At 39.4% G+C, this 23,558-nt stretch overlaps 1 protein-coding gene across 1 annotated transcript in view; it reads left to right on the top strand.

Annotated features, from left to right (window-relative positions):
* The window catches only part of NAV2 (neuron navigator 2), a gene marked incomplete at its 5' end in the record, with an annotated part of 49,206 nt that extends 29,294 nt beyond the window's left edge, over positions 1 to 19,912 (top strand). Inside the window, 13 exons of the mRNA XM_009278774.1 lie at positions 386 to 558; positions 3,311 to 3,464; positions 3,996 to 4,155; positions 4,651 to 4,751; positions 6,720 to 6,815; positions 7,041 to 7,209; positions 9,243 to 9,478; positions 10,716 to 10,870; positions 11,365 to 11,436; positions 11,922 to 12,118; positions 12,774 to 12,892; positions 17,884 to 18,087; positions 19,178 to 19,912. Of these exons, the coding sequence (XP_009277049.1) occupies positions 386 to 558; positions 3,311 to 3,464; positions 3,996 to 4,155; positions 4,651 to 4,751; positions 6,720 to 6,815; positions 7,041 to 7,209; positions 9,243 to 9,478; positions 10,716 to 10,870; positions 11,365 to 11,436; positions 11,922 to 12,118; positions 12,774 to 12,892; positions 17,884 to 18,087; positions 19,178 to 19,303 (1,962 nt within the window). The remainder of the gene's footprint in view (positions 1 to 385; positions 559 to 3,310; positions 3,465 to 3,995; positions 4,156 to 4,650; positions 4,752 to 6,719; positions 6,816 to 7,040; positions 7,210 to 9,242; positions 9,479 to 10,715; positions 10,871 to 11,364; positions 11,437 to 11,921; positions 12,119 to 12,773; positions 12,893 to 17,883; positions 18,088 to 19,177) is intronic.
* Positions 19,913 to 23,558: the final 3,646 nt, after the last annotated feature.

Raw genomic sequence — 23,558 nt, 5'->3', positions numbered from 1 at the left:
CTACTTTACACTATGAGATACAAAGCTAACCATCCATTTACATCACTAACCATTTCAGCATCATTAACCTTGTCTGAGCCACGTTACGTTATAGCTGCAAGTTGTTACAACATCGCTGTAAAGCTTGTTGCACTGAACAGAATTTGCTATAAAACAGTTACCTTAAAAATAGGAAGCATTGATATCCAGTCCTATTGACCTTATTAATCTCATAAAATAGTTACGGGAAAGAAGCTTTTTTTATTCTTTTTTACCCGTATTAAAGTATATGTGAGTATGGCTGTATCATTTGGAGTATTTGCATGTTAGAGTTTTTACTCTGTGGCTTTTTTTGCCTGGTTTCGTTCTTAATGATGTGCCTACTGTTGTGGTCTTGTTTTTGCAGTTACGCAGCTCCTTTAAGCAAGCTTTCGGTAAAAAGAAATCTCCCAAGTCAGCATCTTCTCATTCAGATATTGAGGAGATGACTGATTCTTCGTTGCCTTCTTCACCAAAGCTACCACACCATAACTCCACCGTTTCAACACCATTGCTGAGAGCTTCCCATTCCAATTCTCTGTAAGTGATTTTTTAATTTTTAAATAGAAAATAATAGAAAATGGAGTGGAAGGCACCTTGCTGCACTGGTAGAGGAAAGGAGAAATAGCAAGCTTTGCAGAGATCCAGTGTTTTCCATGCTAGCTTTACAGGACATCTCTAGGCCACTTTACAGAAGCAAGCAGAGGCAAAACGTACCCTACACCATCCTGTCCCCTTTGGTTCCTCTGTCTAAGAATCTGCACATCTGTGTAAGCACTACAAGAGTCTGACAGCTGTTCAGTTACATGCTAAAACCAGCTCTTCGCCATGAGGCCACAGCAGAAGACACAGTGGGCCAGACAGGATTGTCCTGGTAGACCAGGGCTGGTCTGTTGCCACTGATCAGTCCTACTCCCAAGCATCGCTTACATTATCTCCCAGAGGGGGGCTGTGTTTTGCTAAGCGTTTTGGGTAAAATCCTTAACCCTGTCATACTGGCAAAAGAATGGGCAAAGATCACACCTTCAACTACTGCCTATTTTGAATGTTCTGAAGTCGAAGGAGGTTACAGGCAGAGGACAGAAAAGTTGAATTTATATCTTCAGGGAATTAAAGATATATAAGCTGACTCCCAAGCCGGTACCTTTGCATTAGTGTCCAGGAAGCCAAAATCATTGCATCGTTACTGTAGTATAATTTAATATTTCATTGGGGTGCTCTCTCAGCAAAACATACTGAGTATGAAGAGTATTTATAACCAGGGTGACCTTGGAGTGCAGAATTAATTGGATCTCTTGCTGTTAATGAAACAGGCCAGGCCAAGTCTGGGATTTTGTTTTCTCTGTTGGCTAAAGACAGCCCATATTGTACTAATCCGCAATGATGAGTTCCCAATTAAGTTGACAAATTCAGATAAAGGTAAGGATTTACTGGAAATCACACAGCATGGTTTAGCGATACAGCTGAACTCATCTAATGGCTTGTGCCTGATGAATGGAGATGATCCGCTCCTCGTTTCTTCTGCACCTCCCCAGCCACCAGTGCCTGGTCCTTCCCTTGCGCTGGCTCTGCTACTTCTTGGACAACTCCACTGAGCCAACGCAACTTGCTAAATTATGTGAAAAGTAATTTGACAGAAACGTGAACAGTGTTTTCCCCAGGTTGCTGGCTTGGCTCAGCTCAGAGGTCTGATCAGACTGATGAGTGCTAGAGCTGGCATAAGCACGGGGGCGTGACAGCAGCACAGCCGGGAGCAGGCTGGGGAAGAGGAGTGAGAAACAAATGTGTCCTTTGGGTAGTAGCAAGCTATTGTATAGGCTCATCTATAGGACCAAACCATACCCTTCTGCTTGGGTGTGTATGAGAATGAGATGTAGACTTTAAAGTCAGGACTTCTGCTCTGCTGCTTAACTCATTTTATGCTCGTGGGAAGGTCACAGGCAATCTTGATGCTTCATTTTGGCCACCTGTGAAATAAAGTTAAGTCATTGCGTTACCACACTGTTTTGAGCCTAAACTCACATTTTGGAATGTGCTTGGAAAACTTTGTAAAACAGATTTTCTGTTAATTCTATCAGTAGCTTCGTCACTTGAGTAGGATAAATAAATACAGAAAGTTGTAAGAGGCAGTATTGTGAAACTTGATTACCAGACGGCCTTACGACGTTGTAGATGCCATGCAAAGCTTCCAGCCTGATTTCAGGTCAAATGCATTTGAGTGAGTACCCAAACTCAAAGTTTTGCCCATCACTTGCTTTCACATGAAGAGGTGAAAACAATAGCAATAGTTTCCAGCTGTGTAATAATGATGAACTGTTAGTAGCACAAGATAATCCCCCGTGAATTTTTTTTAGAGCTTCTCCAGTCTCTTGAGCCTAACTTGGTGGGTTTCTGGTGACTACAGCAAATTGTGCTTTAGAAATCTAAGGCCAGAAAATTGTCAAATGATGATCCCGTCTATCGTCAGTCAAAATGCTATGTGCATGCGTCTCATCTTGACGTGAAAGCCAAAAGGCTAAACAGGAGAAAAGAGTAAATATGCAAACTGAGGGAAGGCTAGAGCACAGGTAAAACTTGTGTATTTTGGCTTATTGGCTTTTTCGTGGGGAAAACATCTCTCATTAACCTGATTTAGGGAGAAACATTTTAAATGAAATCTCCCTCAAAGCATGCAGCTGCGTAGTTGATCTTTATATAGATACACTTATGAATGTGCTGAACTGTTACTCGCCCAGAATCTTTTTTTGTGGGAGGAGGGAAGAAAAACGCCACCAAAAACTTTTTAAGCATGAGTGCTTTAAAGCGAGCAGGAATTTATCACGCTTCAATAGGTGTAGAGTTCTAAAGCCCTCCAGAACAGTTCAGGGGAACCCAGCTGTGCACACCTGGTGAGCTTTAAATCTGTCTGTAAACTCATCAATCTCCAACCAACTGCTGTTACTGCCTGCACCCCCTTAATTTATTTAGATTTTGGCTTTAGAAGTTTTCCTTTATGGCAACTGCCATGAAAAAAATGAAGACTATCCAATAGTAGGTGACTTCCAGAATTCTGTTTCAGATGCTGATTAAAGAAAAGTAACCCTCAGACATATTTATTTCACTGGTCTTTAATGTTTCCATGACCTATTTATTACCTGATTTGTGGTATCACTAATCCAGTAAGCCAAAACTGTTGCCTGCTTCCTGCAGAACAAAAGGGTTTTTTTCCTCCTTTACTAATAAACGATGGAGTAGCACTATCTGAAGAGTAACAAATGGTCTCGTTCAATGCCTATTTTTCAATCTTCTCCAGTATTTCTGAATGCACTGACAGTGAAGCTGAAACGGTCATGCAGTTACGAAATGAGCTAAGAGACAAGGAGATGAAGTTGACTGATATTCGTCTAGAAGCCCTTAGCTCCGCTCATCAGCTTGACCAGCTTCGGGAGGCGATGAACAGAATGCAGGTAAGAAATAACAACCCCAATTACTGCAGTCTATGTTGATGTGTTAAAGATTGGCCAACCTGCCACACAGGAAAGATCTGAAAGAAGGTAAATTTGAAGTTTTTGAATGCTTACTAAAAGTTATGTCTAGCTTTGTGCCAGCGTTAAACCTTGTACCTTCATTAAAAGTCAACTTGAACACATGAATTCTGCTGCCCTCAACGCTGCAGCTGTAACTGGTTCAACCCTAGAAACCAATGGGGAGATCATTTTGTTGACCGTCAGCAACCTCTTAAAATGTTCCCATGCGCTCTGCCTTAAAGTAGCTGCATTTCAGTGTTTAGTGAGTTCCCACATATTTATGTTTTCTAGGATACTTTGAAAAGTTTCATGGAGGGGATGTAATAATTAAAATCATTCATTTATTAAAATTAAAATATTATGAAAATGGCATTTCTGCTAAAGTAGCATTTATTATTCAGTTACTTATGTTGCTCTCTTTTAAGTGTACGTCTTCACTGTGCCTTCTAACTCCTGACTTGTCTTTTCAAGAGTGAGATTGAAAAATTAAAAGCAGAAAATGATCGGCTGAAATCTGAAAACCACGGCAGCTGTAGCAGGGCTCAGTCTCAGGTTTCCATTTCATCCTCTCCAAGACATTCAGTGGGTCTCTCTCAACACAGTTTGAACCTCACGGAGTCAACCAGTCTCGGTGAGTTTAATGAGAAAGGCGGTGGGCAGGTTTTATCCTGCACTTGGAAGATTTGGTTTGGTTAGCCATGGAAAAATGAAAGCATGAAAATTATTAACAGTTGAGGTGTGGAAATATGTCAGGAGCTGGCATAAAGCCTTCTTTTAAAATGTCGTCATAGGTCTGCTACGCCCTAGATCAGAGTTGTCCAATTATGACCTCAGCTGTGAAGAGTCATGTTTAAAGCCATTTAATGATGCACATTTGCCAGGGGATATATCATAGGAAGGAAAATACAGAGTAACTGACTAGTAATTTTCAATTGCCTTCACTTTTTAAGAGTGATACTGATATTTGGTAGAGAAGTCAGTAAACCTGGTTCTTACATTTTACCTCTGGGCATGTGAAGCCCAGATGTGTTGCGTTTGACTACAATAGACGTGTTGGCGTAAACCAGAATAGTCTTCAGTGTTATTAAGATACAGCTGTGAAGCTGTTGATGTTTTCTGTTCACAGACATGCTGTTAGATGACACTGGAGATGGCTCTGCCCGGAAAGAAGGAGGCAGGCACGTCAAAATAGTTGTCAACTTTCAGGATGAGATGAAATGGAAGGAGGTGAGTTATGTTTCATCCCCAGCTTTGAAATATATGTGACTTTGGAATGGGGCAGAGAATTCAAATCCAGTTTGGTTTGGAGGCTTTTATTTGCAAAAGATTTTTTAGAATTTTCTCTGCAGAATAGTTCATTGGTGTATCACTAGTGATAGCCAAGGCACTAAGCCCCCACTTCCTTGGAACTGCTGAGAGCCAACGCCGCCAGTTCAGGTTGTCTCATGGACTCACCTGCAATAGCTTTTTATTTTACAGTTTCTTGTTGGTGCCATCAGCACTGGCCATGAAGCATGTCGGTAACACAGGATTGCTAGACTAGACCCATGTGTCAGCGGTATAGGTGATAACGTTACAATTTAACCCTTTCAGTAGTATCTCTGAAAACCAGGCCACTCTTTCGGCGTCAAGGAGGTTAGCAGACTAGTCTGCACCTTTCGATAGCATCTGTTTAAGACTGATATGTTAAAAGCTGCACAAAGCTCTTGGGCCTTTCTGTTAAACTTCAATAAAAATTTAACTAACAATGGAAACGATCCAGTGTGTAGATAGAAGGTGCACCGAAATGCTATAAGCACCGATATTCCGCAAGAACTTAATGGATCCAAACTGGGAGATCTTACCGTTCTAGTTCAAGTTGTCCTCTCTGGTACAAGTTTCCCATTTTGAATGACATCTTTCAGATGTTCTCTATTCTTGATTGAAAGAATCCTAAATACCGGAATAAATTTCAGATGTAAAATTGCAACGCACCTCATGTGGAATGCATGCATGAATGTACTACACAATCTTTACCAAGCACTGACCTTGCTATCTCACGTTATGAGTACCTGTAAAAGTGTATTTAAGAAATAGCTTGACGTCTTTTGTAAGGGGGGGGACAAAAATGTGAGTAATCAGAAATAAAGTTGACTCAGCAGATCTTTCCATTAAATACCAATTTTGCATTAATAAATTATAGCCCTGGATAAGCAAATTAACAGTAAAGCTATATGCCTAATTCTGTTGGACTCCACTGTGCTCACAGTCAGTAAAGTTACCACGTGGAAATGATTCCTTACGTTTTAGTTGAAGTCTTATGATAGAAATTAGTTTTTCTTCGATTAATGTTTCGCAGTGAGTGCAGCTATAGAAGAGTAGAAAAATGAGGTGCGTTATGGTTTTTTTAATCCGCCTTAGAAATCAGAAACAAAATTATCAACTGAAGTGCTGGGATATACCAAATATAACACACAAGTTGTTATATATACACCAATATAACTATATATACATATAACAATGTATAATTTCTATATATATATATTTAGATTTCTATATCCATGGCAGCATTTCTCGAAGTAAATAGGTTAAACCTTGCAAATGCAACATATTTGATTGTGAAGTCACGGGAAAATGAACATGCTGTGAACTTTTCTGCCTAGAATTTTCCTAAGAGTCTTTCTGTCTTTTTGCTAAGTTATATATACACCAATATAACTATATATACATATAACAATGTATAATTTCTATATATATATATTTAGATTTCTATATCCATGGCAGCATTTCTAGAAGTAAATAGGTTAAACCTTGCAAATGCAACATATTTGATTGTGAAGTCACGAAAAAATGAACATGCTGTGAACTTTTCTGCCTAGAATTTTCCTAAGAGTCTTTCTGTCTTTTCTAAGCTGTAATCCTCTCAGAGGTTTTTCAGTTGTTCATGGATTGATTAATAAATACCATTTACTTAACATCAGTACCACTTAAGTGTCCTTTAGTTTTGTGATTCCAACACTGTAGAAAATGCTCAGTAGAAAAGAAAGATTTCATATAGAGTGGTAAAGATGCCCTATAATTAAAAAAAAAATTAAGGAAGAAAGAGGGGGGGGGGGGGGGGGGGGGGGAAGCCAGCATTTTAATTACATTAAACAGACTTGTCTGATACAGTTAGGATTTATTTATTAACTTAAATTCACATTTCTATGCCTTTAGGATTCGAGGCCTCGCACCTTCCTCATAGGCTGCATCGGAGTCAGTGGCAAGACCAAATGGGACGTTCTGGATGGGGTTGTAAGACGATTGTTTAAGGTTAGTGAGTACAGTTTGCTGTGTGCTTGAATTCTCCTGTTGGATTTTGATGGTACCAAGCAATATTTAACTTGCTGTGATTATTACTGTTACAGCATAGAACAAAGTCACAGAGATTTCAGTGCTGCCTAACGTAACTTGCTGTTATTATTACTGTTATAGCATAGAACAAAGTCACAGGGATTTCAGTGCTGCCTAACGTTTCGTGTCCCTTTTTCACCCTAGGAGTATATCATTCACGTGGATCCCGTGAGCCAGCTGGGACTGAATTCAGACAGCGTTCTGGGCTACAGCATTGGAGAAATCAAACGCACTAACAGTGCAGAGACACCTGAGCTGTTGCCCTGTGGCTATCTCGTTGGAGAAAACAACACTATTTCGGTTACCGTCAAAGGTAGTTACGCTTGACCTGTCTGTTGTATTTCTCAGTAATTACAGTTTTATCAAAGCTTGCTGTGTCAAGAAACTCAGAGGAGTAGAAACTTTTTATTGTTTCTTTTTCCCCGTCTCTGACTTTTATTTACTGGTCCTTCTATTTTCATTTGATAAAGACAGCACTTAGAGTATGCTAATTCTATAAATTCAGCAAATTTTCACCCTGTAACGGTAGGAATAATTACACACACAGCAGTTTTCTCCACGTACCTTGAACTGATGCCTGGAGTTGTCCTGTAGAAGACATCGCAACACAAGGGACATAGTGGAGTTGTTTGAGCAGCAGAGTACCTTCCAAATGAATAAAGCCTCAGAATTTCATTACCTCTTTATAACAGCTATAGTTGTTATTTCCTTCATGCAGAGTAAAAAAATTCTTGATTTAACTTGCTTGATTGGTCTCACTGAAGAGTCCCTCCTTAGACACCAGTAAGGAGGGATCCCAGAATTCATGGGACACCTTAAAATCTGGATTTTTTCAAAACGTATGGTTTTCAGAATTCTCATCGATTTCATTGTATCATACTGATAAGAATTTAGTGCTTATATTTCTCATATGGTTTCTCATTTGGTTTCTCAGGGAACCATTTTTATATGAAAACTATACTATGGAACTAGATTGGAGGGAAAAAATCCTCAACCGCTGCATTTTGAATGTACCTCAGTTTGCTCAAAGCTAGACCAGTGAAATCTCGAGCATAGATCTGCATACAGACGGTAGAGTATTTGAGAGCATTGCCAAGCACTCTGCAGCTCAACTTTGAAATTTGACTGTGGCATTTGACTGAAAGTAGTTTGATTTTTGAATATTGCTGTAAAAAATCAATTGCCTTGGATAGCAAATCAGTGGGCAGGAGGATAAAATATAAGCCATGAAAGATCTCAATTTACTGAGGCTTGATGTGAACCCAGGGTATTCTACTTACTTAGAATACATTGCCGATAGTAAATCCCGACTGAAATGTTGCTTAAGGTCTAGCCGTATCTGTAAAGCTGCAATCTGATTTTATATTTAACTTGCATTGGCTTGACTTGTACTTTGAAGGTTCATATGTGATAACAGTTTTCAATAACACAGAAATGTATTTAATCAATTTATGGAAAATCACTTACATATACCTTTGAGATATAAAGCTGCCTATATAAATATTTAATATTCCAAATAACCATTGAGGTGCAAACATTTCTGTGTGTGATCTGCCAACTTCCCTTTCTGCTGTTTATTTTGAAGCACTGTGTATTTTCCCCGAGCCAGTTCTGCCTAAAGTGACTGCTGACATTGCGTAAATGCTTATCAGTAGGAGTTTTATGTTAGAAGAGATAACTATCAGCATACAGAGAAGGAGTTTAATTACAAGCATTTGGGAAAGTAGGGGGAGTTGATGATAGCTGGGGTTTTTGTGTCTAGTGATTCAAAAGTAAACCGGTAAATTCTGGATGAATGCGTACGGTACATGGCGAAATACTGCAAAATGGATGGTTTGTGTGTGAAAAATGTGGCCTGGAATTATTTGTATGGCACCTTTCGTAGGGCCTTGGACACTGTAGGATGCAGCTGAGTACTCTGAACACTGGGAGAGCTGAAGGAGGATCCAGGCTAAGCCCATAGGTCACTTCTGCACTTGTTTTACCAGCTTTATATGTGCTCCTCGACCACGGGGGATACCAGAGTGGGGAAGGGATTTATATCTGAATTGAGAAACAGCTTGGTCAGGTCAGATCTAAATCTGTTGTTTCTGTTATTTTGGGGTTTTCTTCTACTATCACTGGGCCCAGGTACACTCACAAGATCACATTTTTCAGTTGTACGGTTTGACTATCTAGTCATTTCAAATAATCTTGATTTGTTCAAACTCCACTAACGGGATTGCTTTGCAGCACTACAACTACAGTACTACAACTACATACAACTAAGTTGTAATTACCTAAAAATGCAGGTCGTTTGGATAAAAATTGGGAATCCCTCAAATGAGGTATCTTTTCCTGTTGCAGGTATCTGTGAGAACAGTTTGGACGGTCTGGTGTTTGAATCGTTGATCCCAAAGCCTATACTGCAGCGTTATGTCTCTCTCCTGATGGAACATAGACGGATTATCTTATCTGGCCCCAGTGGCACTGGTAAAACATACCTAGCAAACCGTCTGTCTGAGTATATGGTCCTTAGAGAGGGCAGGGAGTTGGCCGATGGCATTATTGCAACCTTCAATGTGGACCATAAATCCAGTAAGGTGAGGAAACAGAAATCATCCTTGCACAATGAATGCTACCATATATGAAAAATGAGAGACTCCTCCTTTATTAACCCATCAAAAGCTGATTTTAAACTTATGTTTCTTTTTAAAGCGTTACGTTAATCCTGAAGGGAGTAATATTTAATATTTTCAGAGCTGCAGATTCACCTGATTATAGCCTGAAATAGCAGGCTTCCAGGTGTATATTTAAACCCTTAAAGGTGTCATGATTTTCAAGTGGTTAGGAGCCTGAGAATTGCTGAGAAAGTGAAACACCTGCATAAAATTCCCAGCGACTTAAGCAGTCCCTATTGCATGTGGGCATTTTCCCAAAAACCCTCAAATGCATCTCTAGGCTGTCAAGAGTTTCTGCAGCTGCAAATATCAGCAGTTCTAATCTGCATATACTGGGTTTGGAGTGACTGTTGTCCAGACACATTCCTGCGCCGGTAAGGCATGTCTCTGCTTTTTTATGTGCTGCTGGTTTTGCTGAATATACCTCCAGTGAACGTCTAGATTAAAGAAGGGGAAGAAAAAAAAAAAAGCTGTATATTTGATGGCCTTAGGCACATTTTCCTCTGGAGGAAAGGGATGGTTGAAATTGTGGTTGTAGGCCACTGGTATAATTTGAGACATGCTGTGGAATAAATGCTTTAAAGCTGCTGAGAGCGTTTCAACCACACCCAGTCACCTGGCAGCAGCCCCGCAAGCTCATTCTTCTTTCACGGCGTTACTGAAGGCATCCGAATTTGGCCTCTGCCGAGGGGTGCTTTATTCCAGGTTAGTTTTATTGGCTGTATTTTGATAGACACACAGTTGCAAGCAGATACAACAAACCTAGCTGGGATGCAAGGTTTGGTTTGGTGTATGGAGAGTTGAACAAGTTCCTGAAAAGAGAGAAAAATACATTTCAGACCTCTGAGTGTCAGATTAGGACAGCATGAATGAAAAAACACAAACCAAACAAGAACATCTTACCCCGCTTTAGGCCCTTACCTCACACAGGATTTCTGATACAGTCTTTGAATCTTCAGCATAACCTACAAAAGAGAAAGAAACCCATATTCTTCCGTTTTCTCATGGAAAATGTGTGCATTTGTAAGATGGCAGGCTCTTTTGCTTTAGATTTCATGACAACGCTAGTAGCTTATTTATCTTAACTGGATTTTCAAGGAATATGATGAAAACTTTTTTTTTTTTTGTCCTTTTTCTTTTCTTTATATATGCTTTGCAGGAACTCCGCCAATACCTGTCCAACCTAGCAGACCAGTGTAACAGTGAAAATAACGCTGTGGATATGCCTCTTGTAATCATTTTGGATAATTTGCATCATGTTAGCTCCCTAGGAGAGATCTTTAATGGACTTCTAAACTGCAAGTACCACAAATGGTAAAGAAATAATATCGGAACACATTCCAAATTTCAATACTGCCGTCAGACCACTGCCGTTGCAAAATGTGATCGCAAAACCAAACTCTAGATTAATTTGGTAAAGTGGACTGAGATGGCCAGGCCGTCCATATTATGGACAGCACTTCAGAGGTTTTTTACTTCATAAAATGATCAATTCCTCTGAAATCAGTAATAAAAAAGTAGTAGAGGCTTCGGGTAATTTGCATTCACTTCATGCAGTAGATCTTCAATACAAAAACCCCAGTTTTAGTGAAAGTTCCTGCTTTGAGATTTCTGTTTTGTTTTCAGAATTTGATGTTCCCAGAAGTCAGATTCTCAGTAGAGAATTTGGTTATAAGTAACTACAAAACCCTTCTTTGACAAAAGAGGTTTGAATAACCTTGTTTAATGTTGAGATCTTACTAAAAAGTTGTTTTTCAAAATTTACAAGTATGATTTGCTTGATTTTTATTTTTTATTTTTTTTAATAGTCCATATATTATTGGCACAATGAACCAAGCCACCTCCTCAACACCTAATCTTCAGCTTCACCATAATTTCAGGTACTGTTTATTCATGTTTTTTATTTATGTTTGTGGGCTGGCAAAGGAGTAATGGCTACTGAGTCATCTGAAATTGTTCTTATCAGCTGAAATAGCAAACTGAGAGAGAAATACCATTCCCTACTAGTTGCTGCCCTAACATGTCCAGCTTTGTTATGATGCTGTTACTAAAGTGTTATGAACTGTGGTTCATAAAACCTTTCCTTTTCAGAGGATTGTTAAGATATTTGATCCTCTAACAAATTTTATATAAGATAATAGGCAAAGCAGATACTGAATGAGAAATAAGCTGAAACAATGCACAGTACAAATTGTTTCATCTAGTGAATGCATCGTTCCAAAATAATTTTTGCTAAGAAACGTATGTGACTGGGGTAACCCATTTTGACCATGATAATCATCTAGAAATAATAAAAGAAATTTAGCCCAGGTATGTTCAGTAGTATGAAAGAGAAATAATGGACATTTCTGCCATTCTGCCTTAGATGGGTGCTATGTGCTAACCACACTGAGCCGGTCAAAGGCTTTCTTGGCCGTTTCTTGAGAAGAAAACTAATTGAAACAGAGATCAGTGGCAGGATGAGAAATGCAGAGCTGGTTAAAATTATTGATTGGATTCCCAAGGTCTGGCAACATCTGAACAAATTCTTGGAGGCTCACAGCTCCTCTGATGTTACTATTGGTAAGTGCTCTGCCCATATGCCCAGGCATGTATAAATGTATGTATTTTATTCCCTTGTGTATCGGGTGCATCCTTGTACGTTTCCTTGTGCTATATCAGGTAAAAAAGGTTTCTTTAAAACCCTACTTTTAGGTGGCAGCGTACTCTGAGGCAAACTGTACGACAAGTTTCTAAACTTTTTTTTTTTTACTTTTTCTAAGAAAAAAGGACTTCTTTCTAAGTCCTGGATACAAACTGTGTTATGAAATTTGGTTACTTGCTCTCACCTTGAAGGCTATAGTTTTTCAAGTCAATTCAGAGGATTTTTGAGCTCTCGGGAAGAGCAATTCACCAGGTAGCTACTTACGTTCTCTCATCCTTGGCTGCTTTCTCCAGAGAACTGGAAGTTGTTTGATCCTGGAAAAAAGGACTTCTTTCTAAGTCCTGGATACAAACTGTGTTATGAAATTTGGTTACTTGCTCTCACCTTGAAGGCTATAGTTTTTCAAGTCAATTCAGAGGATTTTTGAGCTCTCGGGAAGAGCAATTCACCAGGTAGCTACTTACGTTCTCTCATCCTTGGCTGCTTTCTCCAGAGAACGGGAAGTTGTTTGATCCTATTTTGAGGCGTATCATGATCATGATTTGAGTGTAATACCTGAATTTCCCTTTCCAGGTCCACGGCTCTTCCTCTCCTGTCCGATAGATGTAGATGGTTCTAGAGTTTGGTTTACTGACCTGTGGAACTACTCCATCATCCCCTATCTTCTGGAGGCAGTTAGAGAAGGGCTACAGGTGAGCAGGCAAAAGTGAAAAATCATAGGTCTTGAATGGTATCTATTCAACAGCATCGGACAAAACTGAATAATGGCAACATTTTCTCTAGATACACCTTTGCACACTGAATACCTGCATGTCTGTGAAAATGTAGCCTAAATTGTCATTAATTTCAGGCAGAATTATTCTCATCAAACGATTTTGAAATATAGAGTGGAAGCACTAGAAGTCCAGATGAGATTTTTTTTTTTTAAAGGTGTTTAGATGCCAAACTACTGATGTTTTCAGTGGGGGGAGTTAGGCACCCAAGTATCTTTCAATAATCTGTTCCAGAAGCACACCTTAAAACTGTACCGTGCCTCTGAAAAACGTGTTTGTGGTCATTAACTTCGTTATGCAGGATTTTCCTTTGTAAATCAAATCTTTCAACAGAGGAGGAACAAAGCTGTGTATGCGAGAGGAACATACTAATGAGTGACAGGATCAGTATCAGTGACATTTTGATTACTTCTCAGTCTACAGGATGAAATTTTTAGTAGATTCCTTCATAATTCTTTCAGAGGCCATAGTGAAATAATCATTGATTGCCTGTAGTTAGCAACTGATTCATACTCTAGCAATTTGGATAGTTTTAAGCGTTACCACAGAATTCTTAGCGTCTCCACGACAATAAAGCATGTTGGAATCAGGAGGAGGGTTCAACAGAGGATTGCTGTTGACTTGCCATGCAACTATGGAAAAAATGACCTTTTTTTATTCTTCAGTCCTCTGTTCACAGAATAAGCATGGCAGCACAAGATTTAAAAGACATTTTTGGAGGTAGCATAATCGAATATCAGTAAATTCTGGGCGTTGCATGCATGAAAGCTAAACATGAGATCACACATACAGAAATAAAAAGGTGGATCACAGTGAGAGTCTAGAAGACTGAAAAAGGGCTAAAGGTAGATGGAATAATAGGAAATTATGGCAATGCATTGGGAGCTTGTGTTTTGGTAAAAGGACAAATGCCACTTTGAGGGCATAAGCTATAATTACATCTGATAGAGACAGGAAGAGAATAGAACTTCTGTATGTAAAAAGACTTACTAGAAAGATAAAGTGGAAAGGGTTCAGAAAAAAGCAGTGGGTATCATTAAGATACGGGAAGCATTATTCAATGAGAGATGAGAAGCTCAAACTATTCAGTTTATTCAAAAGGAAGCTAAAATATTACTTGGTCTGTGGGAGTCTTCTGTTTTAGTCTTGCAGGGAAAAAAGTCTAGTGGATGTTTGACAAGTCTGGACTAGAAGAATTCAAACTATAAGCAAGACATGGCTTGTTATTAGTAAGAATAATTCACAGTTATGAAATTTTACTTACAGAAGTAATAGGTTCTCCATCACATATGTCTCTGGGTCTGAAGTCTTTCTGAAACATGAAATAACTCCAAGTACGAGCTCATGGAGAACCAGTTGTGTTGCAGAATGGTTCCTTCATGTTTGTGAAAAAGTTCTCTCCATTCTGCTGCTGCTTAGGGCTCACCATTGCAGTGTTTGTCAGGATGCCTTGCCATTAAGATATGTTAAAAAAGTGTGAAAGATTTCTTTGGGAAGATACTGGGGTTTTGGTTTGATTTGCTTGTTTGTTACGTTTCTTTTCTGTGCAGTACCCTTTCTGTAGTAGAGGTTCAGCTCTCGTCTGCATGGGAGTACTCTGCAGAGAATGGAGAAATCATGAAGATGCACCAGTCTGAGTACTTGAAGAAGTACTAAATGTGAGTTATTTAAAAATTAAAAAAAAAAAAAAAAAAAAAAGGGATTTTACATTGTCCGGTTAACAACCACCTTGGGTTTCATTTGCTGTCTATACAGCAGAGATTTGTAGGTATTAACCGAGAGCGAGAGAAGACAACCCTGTCATAGAAAACAGCTTTTACTAATGGCTCCTTACAATTCTATGAAATACATGAAGAACTCATGTATTTGTGCAAACTGTGTTTGCCTTTTGAAATTTGTCAGTGCCTGGAGACCTCATTTTCTTTGAGACGATTGTGTTAAGCTCTTAGTGAGGAACATGATAGGTCCTAAAGTACAACACACGGAGAGGAACCTTGCTAGAAATAGAACAGGAGAACCATTTTACATAAAACTTCCTATAAAGGAAGGTAATGGGAGCCAATAATCTTTGTGACCTAAAACAAGCGACAAGAGAGCGTGTGACTTTGTTTCCTCCTGGAAAGGAGAAAGCTGATCCTCACAGTGATGCTTGGGCTCCTTGTACTGTGTTTTGAAGCTCTCCTATCGGCTGATCAGTAGGTGTGGAAAGCATTGAAAAATTAGTAATAGAAATGAAGAGAAAGAACAACAATTAGTAAAACCATCTTTTTCCTTGCTTGTTTTGTTTGCTTGCCTGATATCTGCATCTTTGCTTAGGTTATTCGAATGGCTTGCATCCCAAATACAAGGATTCCAGTTTCTCACTTTGTGCTGTAGATTCTGTATCCGCTTCAGTCCCATTTCCCCAAATTCCGCTAATTCATTTCCATTTAAATAATTTCTCAATTTACGCTAGAATTTCTCTTTTGTTGAGTCTGTGGATAAGACCCCAGTACTTGAAGAGTAGCCGGAGTTGTGCTAATTAACATGCTAATGCTAGAAATGTGTGTTTCATTTTGGGGATATGTTCTGTCCCCCACATCCACAAAGGCTCCTCTGAGAACACATCTTCTGTCACGAAATTGCCTGCCAGAAAGGAAGGGTGGACTGCTGATTTCACTCTGATCTCTGTGGATCTAAACTGAGCTATTTTTATATATCTGTTTCTCATTTGGAGAACTATTTTGGGTCAAAGACAAGTGAGCCAAATGGATCCTTACAATAATTGCTCCCATTGGAGCTGAGTTTTTTTGTTCTTCAAAACAGGGATGTGAAAATTAGAGGGTTATATAAAACCCCAGTCCTTCCTGCTTGGTGTATCGATACAGAATGCAGCACCAGCAAAAAGAGGACCCAAAATCCCTGCGGCTTCCTGCCACCGTCACTCGTACGCCAGTCATTTCCCTGTGGTGCTTTGTGAAGCAACCTGTTAGATTCTTGCCCCCGTAATTGCTCTCTAGAAAAGGTACACGTGAAAGGGATGGACAGAACTGGTTGCTGTGGAAGGGAACAGTGAGTTAGTCTTTCGGTCTCTCATCTGCTGAAGATATGTGATGATTTCATATCTCAAAATGGGAATTTTACTTATTAGCTAATTTTCAGAAATGAGCTAGAATCCACATGGACTTTCTAGGTGGCAAGGACATGTGAAAAATATAAAATCCTCTCCACTTAGCAACTGGCATGTATTGCTGTAAATTCAAGAACAAGATTAAAATCGGAGATCTGGGTTACCACAGCTTGAAGACATTATGCTGGGAAAATAATATAGTATAGTATTTGGGTTGTGGAAGAGGCTGTGTTTAAGATTGCCTAGCACCATCTGCTGGGCACCTCTGCTCTGGGCTGGGACTTGCTCAGTTCTGCTTCAGAATAAAGCAGATGTTGGTATTTAGAGCCATTTAATACTTTGTGATTTGTGCATGGCATTTGGCTGTCATCTAGGACAAAGCTTGCATTCACATCTATGTTTCACTTAAATTTAAGTTTCTTGTAACCGCTACAGGGAGGCTCTAGTAGAATCAAGGACTTCATTCGGTGTGTGTAAATTAACACAGCCAAATTTTCAAAGAAAGGGATAGGCTGTGAACTACCTGACATCATTTAGAATGGAAGCCGTTGTTATTTCGTAATATTGCCGAGGAATGTCTGTCAAAGTGCCATTCTGACAGCACTTGCCTGACGGGTACCTGCAGAAACACTCTGCTGCCATGCAGGAAGATCAGATTTGGGTTCATTAACCATGTATCTAGATGAAGTCACTCTTTTGCGGTCTGTTTGGATGCAGCATTTTGGGGACCTGGTTGCACTGGAAGCAGTTGTTTGCTTCTGTAGTGCAAGAATGTTCCAGGGACTTCTGGTAAAGTGAAGAACAGCACTTAAAAGCTCAAAGGTTTGCTCTAACTGTTTGGCAGTGGGGAGTATAACAAAATGGGTGTGTGCAAAAAATCACAAAAAAAACAGGAATAAATAGCTATGAGGAAAGTGAGATAGTCTTAGATCCGTTAGAAAGCTGATGAATTTCTTTGTTAGACCACTGCTTTTCCCCCTGTGCGTTGTGCAGCAAAGGGAGAGTTCTCTGAATTCAAGTGACAAAATGCCAGTGACGAACTCCAGTTGCTGAAGGATGTTTAGGCTGAAATTTGTTAAGCAGAAGTAAACATCTTAAAGTCACTTGAAGTTGTATTTATGCTTTTGAAAGTCATATGGCATTAAAATGAATTTATTATCTAATTAAGGCAAACTTAACAAGAAGAATACGTTGGGATTCAGTAACACAGTCTGTTCAAAACAGAAAAAGTTTTTGAAATAGAGCTTGCTTACTTGAAATAGGAACATGAACATAGCCAAATCCTGCTGGCGCTTCTTCTTGGTTGAGTACAAAGAAATTCCCCTGACTTGAAAACCTTTTGCTATGACATCCATCATTATTGCCTGATGACAGGTCTCACGTTTCCTCCTATGCATTCCACTGACAGCGGTTTCACGATGACAGCAAAGGCAGATAAGGCAGCTGCTGGTGCGATCCAGGTGTCAACATTGACGGCTTCTTTTGTGTATCGGCTTTAATATTTAAGTTAACTTTATTGAGTGAGGTTATTTTCAGGTCTCCCTTTCTTCAGCTGGTGCCAACAGAAGGGCACTTCGGTCTCAAAAGAGGTGGTCAGCCTCTTCCACATCAGTTGCCATTAAAAGTAGCTAAAACTTTGTATGTCATTAGCGTAAGGGAAATCTCATTAGGTTTTTTCTCAGCCCTGCTTGCAAGTGTTTTCTGCAATCCAAGACTCATGGCACATTCATTTTGGTTAGGTAGGCACTGAATGAAATGGCAGACTAGTAAGAATGTTTTACACGTTTTTATGCTTTTCCAGTTGTATGGGAGGAGAGCGCCCTGGGAGGATCCTGCCAAATGGGTAATGGACACCTACCCCTGGGCAGCCACCCCACAGCACCATGAGTGGCCTCCTCTGCTACAGCTGCGGCCTGAAGACGTGGGCTTTGACGGCTACTCGATGTCACGGGAAGGCTCGACCAGCAAACAAGTTCCAGTGAGCGATGCTGAAGGAGATCCTTTGGTAAGCTCTCGGTTTTGAAACGGCAGAACTGCTTCGTTTCCCTTGTTTCTAGGGATTAGAAGCAGGAGTAAAAAAAGTAAAGGACAGCTGAGGAGTGATGAAAAGTTTTAGAATGAGAAAGCAATGTTTCTGGAGAAGTCATCAAGTCAGCTCGGGGAATGCATTTGCACAGAAAGCCCGTACAGTTTTGCAAGAAACAGCAGCAGAAGTTTTTCAGATTCATTTGTTGAGGATGTTTTGAGGCTAAGTACAATAAACTTAATTTCTACACTGTGGAATTAAATATGTGATCTTGTTACACACACTCGAATAACACAGTGGAACCATTTCATTTAGCCTGTTTTGCCACAATCACAGAATCACAGGCTTGTTGCTTTACTTCACGTGGCTTTTAGAGCTGTATTCTTGACACCAAGTGAAAACTGAGATTTTCAAAGAATATATGAACTAATAGTCACTGACTGGTGTCTAATTTATGAACCAGAAATACCACACAAGCATATAGGGAAACGTTAACATGTATTTGTATAGAATGTATAAATTGAGCTTGAAGGTAACACTAGATACCCATTTTCTTCCAATGGGAAACAATTGCTGAAGCTGCTGTGCAAACTGAATGCCCTGAAGCTGTTCTGTTGAGGTCTACATTTTTCTGGACAGTTGGGAGTATAGAATGTGTATTACAGTTTTTACTAGCTCATACACACATACACGAATATCAAGCTAGATACTAGGACATTTGGATTTGCCTCTTCTGACTGACCTGTCCATATTTCCATGGGTCAGAGGAAGAGAGGGGTAGGATGCTTGCAGAATCCTGTCGAGTACGGCTGTGGACTAATTAATCCCTTCAATCTTCTCATTATCACCTTTACTGGAAAAGCATACTTTTTACGACTAACTTGCATGCTGCCATAATATGATTTACAGTTAATTTCTCTTTTCAGAGACTCAGTATTAATTACCCTGCTTGTTTCTTCCTTTCCTTTGTTACCCACTGGCAAAGTGAATGCCACCGTAGCTTTCGTATGGAGTTGATATTCTTTCTACCTCAGAATACAAATAATCGTGAACTTCTGTGCCTTTGCAGATGAACATGCTAATGAGACTGCAAGAAGCAGCCAACTACTCAAGTCCCCAGAGTTACGACAGTGACTCTAACAGCAACAGCCATCATGATGACATCCTCGATTCGTCTCTGGAGTCGACATTGTGATCCTCCTCAGACAGAAATAGGTGGTTTCCATTACTGCTCTCCCACTTGGCAAGAACCCTGATCACAGACTCATGAAAAGAACACGTTCCCGGGCTGGGCTGGGATCTCAGTATTAGAGCTGCATGAACAACAGGACACTTGGAGTCAGTCTTGAACCTGGGTGCAGGCAACCCAAGCAACCTTTGTATTGTTTTTCTTTTGACGATGATGAGAACTGCACTATTCCTTTGTTTTCTTTTGTTTAGTTGCTGTAAGCTCTCATGCCTAAGATACTGAAGATGTTAAAAATAATCATCATTACTAGTTGTTGAAGGGGGGGGGGGGGGGGGGGGGGAACTTCACAGCTATGAAGCAAACAGCTTTGTGCCATGTACTGTCCAGAAGGAGAGGGGAGAGGAAATTTTTGCCTATGCTGCTTCTGACCAAACGCATTTAGGTGAGGGCTGGACTTTTACCAATCAGCTTTGCGGATTAAACTCAGCTTCATATAGTTCTGGTGCTATAACAATATCGCTTGCCTTGGTAATAATACTCAATAAAGGCAAAGCTGCAAAACAGGGAAGTTTGAATAAATATTAAAAAAGAGGAAAAGAAAAAAAAAAAAGAAAGCGCGCTGCTCCCCTTGCCAGTCTGAGACCTTGGCTTTCTTTCATTGTGTGTTTATAAAGATATATATAAATATTAAAAAAGAGGAAAAGAAAAAAAAAAAAAAAAAAAAAAAAAAAAAAGAAAAATTGCTGCTCCCCTTGCCAGTCTGAGACCTTGGCTTTCTTTCATTGTGTGTTTATAAAGATATATATATAAATAGGAATATAAAAATATATATATACAGTCTGAACAAATCAGGTTTTTTCAAACACTGTGTAACAATCAATCCTACTACAAGTGAAAGATCAGGTAGCCCTTCGCTAGTCAGGGCCTGATTCTCTTCCCACTTACATCCACGTAAGCAACTCGGTTGACTTCGGTGGCATTACACCCGATTTACTTACACCGATGAGAGTGAGTTTCCCTCCTCCGCAGAAGTCAGCAAAAGGGCCATGCCCCGTGAAGTCCTACAGCTCCAAAGGACCTTCGGCAGTGCACAGGCGTTGTGAGCCCTGTACACGGAGGTGAGCTACACCCCTGACAAAGGGGTTAATCAGACTTTCCGTTTTGAATTCTTGCCATGAAATGTTACAGCTGTTTTCTAAAAACTTTGTGTTTTGTTCAGAGTTTTTGTTCCAATCAGCACAACCATAAATGGGTTAATTGAAACTCAGCTCTGTGACAGTTCCAGCGCTACTCTGGTGACAACATTTACTTCCATGATTTTTCTTTTTAATTGGGGGGGGGGGAAGTATTTTAGCAGTATTCAGGTCTGGAAAAAAAGGAGGGAAGGTACTGCGTCTTTTAAGTTTAGCTGGGCCATGCTTTTGAGTCTTGGCAGAGCTGTGAACCTGGTTTTATTTCTCCTCCTCTCTGAACGCACACACCTACACTACCAGTGTTAAGGCTTGTACTTCTGTTGGGGAACAAGAACACCTCCCAGAGAATTGCACTTTCCTTTTTACGGAAGCAAATGCTTACACCACCATCTCCACAACGTCAGCTGTACCTCAGCAAAAGCGTCACTCCTCAATATTGATTCGTACTAGCCTTTCCAGCTATCTTTTGGTGCTGACTTTTAAAGCGATGCCTTATTTTGTACTAATTGTGTTTGATTAAATTAGTGCTGTATATTATGGGATTTTATTTAAAGAAACAGGGCTAAAGTCATCTCTCGGAATATCATAAGTTGCTGTGAATATTGTTTGTATGAGATACCAGAATTTGTTTAAATGTGACAAAAAAAGGAGGGAAATGAGATAACTTTTCAGGTTCATATCAATCCGCAGCTAATAAATCACTGAAGAGCTGTTTTATCCATGCAGGAGGAAAAAGAAAAAGCTTTTCAACTATAATAAATGCTGTCATTAATAAATTACAGGAATATGCTGGTTTTTCAATGTACAGAAAAAAACTTACTACAAACACTTTTTTAAGAGCTTGTGGGTTTAAAGTAATATAACAGACAAGTTCATGCTTCTGTGACTCAGCTCTAAGAGGATCGTTTTATTATACCTCATGACTTTCTGTAACATAACTGTACTTTGTCTTACTGAGCTGGTCTTGAATCTGCTCCTGTTACAACTTTTAAGTGCTGATGACTTTTTTTTTTTTTTTAAAGAAAAATATTGTAAAAGAAAAATTTAAATATTTTAATGATGGGGGGGGAAGAGCTTGGTGGTGTTACTGTTTAAACCGTATGAACTCTATTTCATTATTTCACTGAATGGAATACCAGGGGTTACTCAGCCAATGTTCCTAATCCAGTTCTTGGTACTGTAAAAATGGGATAAATCTGTATGGAATCAAATACATAGCATGCTGATGATGAGTTTGAGAGAGGTTAATTTTTCCAGTAGTCTTGACAATTATGCTTCCCAGCACTGACTTCACCTGCTACTACTGTGAATTTTGGTACCTAATCCCCCAACTGAATCCATGCAGATAGAGCATGTGCCTGTAAAAAAACCCAGTTGCAGGGCTAGGGCTTTAAACGGACTTAATATCCTAGAAAATTTCTCAGTTAACCTTTAACTGACTGCTATAAGACATGATTAAAATGGTGTTTTATTTGTGGGGAACGGGGTATTTTTTTTCCCTCATGTTTAATCCTGTGCTTAAGCTCAGGAAGAAATTTCTGTTATCTCTTATTTTTTATTGACACTACCTTGGATTACAGTGAGAGAGGCAATTTTGAGTAGGCTAGGCATTCAAGCATCACAATATTCAGTGTCTTTTCTGAAACTTCGGGAAGCAGGGTGACCTGTTGCGCACACGTCTTAGTTTTTATCAAGACTTTTCATAGATTCAGTCTTTCTTTAAGTGACTTTGTTCTCATTTAAGGCTTTTTCAAAATGCTTCCTTTTTTTTTTTTTGCCTTTTTTTTCTTACAAAGTTGGCTTGTTTAAAAAAAAAATCAAGAAGAAAGAAATGCAAGATTCTATGCAACATTCATGTTGAGTTATAAATTGAAAGTATAAACCATTTTCTTTCCTTCAGAACTGCCAAGAATGATACAGGCCATAAATGAGATGTGGTTTATTTGGGGAAGGGGAGGGAGGGGGTTGGTTAGCCTTTTTGTACATTTTGGAAGAAGCAAACTGATATTTCATTGTTGATGCTTAACTTCAATATTATCTGTATGAAATCTTTGTCTAAATGTGGCAATTTTCTTTCAAGAAAAAAATACAAAAACAAAGCAAAAAAATCTTTCTTTGTCGATATTAAATGGAAGGTTGCTGTTTTGATCTAGTCGTTTCCAGTGGAACAGTTTATGAAATATGTTCTATAAGATGTACATTTTTTCATTGTAACATAGAAATGTAAATATTTGATTAAAAGTGCTGCATTTTGATGAATTTTTTTTAGCCATTTTTAAAGAGAAAAACTAGGAATTTAGTATTTTGTGTACGTTTATGATGTTTTCCATTTGCTCCTCTCCCTATTTAATTTTCAGTTCTCATTTAGGATTGGAATTTGTGAATGGTCTGTTTGAGATCATGCCTCCCCTTTCTCACCCTCCCCGTTTCTCCCCCTTCCCCGCCCCCTGTGTCATGGAGAATAAAGCTGATGATTGTACCAGTCTTAAATTATTCATGATTCAATAAAATTGATGCTTATTTATTCAGATCTGTGGCTTCCCAGAACTTTTTGTCCCTTCTTAATCAACAGTTTCTGTTTTTTTCTTTGAAGGTTGTGGGGTTCAGTTCTTGTTTTTATTGGCTTCTTATAAGTACTTGTGAAAAGATGCCAACAGCCCTTACCCACATCCAGGAGGCAATTTAGCAGAGGGACTACACCGATACGGTTCTCTCCCGTAGCTAATGTTTGCACACAGTATCCATCAAGATCTGCTCAAGACAAGACTGGTCTATCCGTTTAGAGTGTCTCTGCATAAAGCTGACAGTCATACGTGGCCAGCAGGCTGGATGTACCCTGATACCAGCTGGTGCCAGCTTCTTTTTCAAGAGAAATAACCCCTGTTGGTCACAAGGGCTGCACATGGCAATGTATGTTAGGCTTATTCTGAACGTGCTTTGCAGAATGAACTTCATAGAATCATAGAGTGGTTTGGGTTGAAAGGGACCTTTAGAATCATAGAATCATAGAATCATTGAGGTTGGAAAAGACCTCTAAGATCATCCAGTCCAACCGTCAACCCAACACC

Source organism: Aptenodytes forsteri, unplaced genomic scaffold (assembly GCF_000699145.1).
Source record: "Aptenodytes forsteri isolate BGI_AS27 unplaced genomic scaffold, ASM69914v1 Scaffold418, whole genome shotgun sequence".
Classification (NCBI taxonomy): Eukaryota; Metazoa; Chordata; class Aves; order Sphenisciformes; family Spheniscidae; genus Aptenodytes; species Aptenodytes forsteri.
The sequence above is the reverse complement of the archived record's forward strand: the minus strand, read 5'-3'. Positions and strand labels throughout refer to the sequence as shown.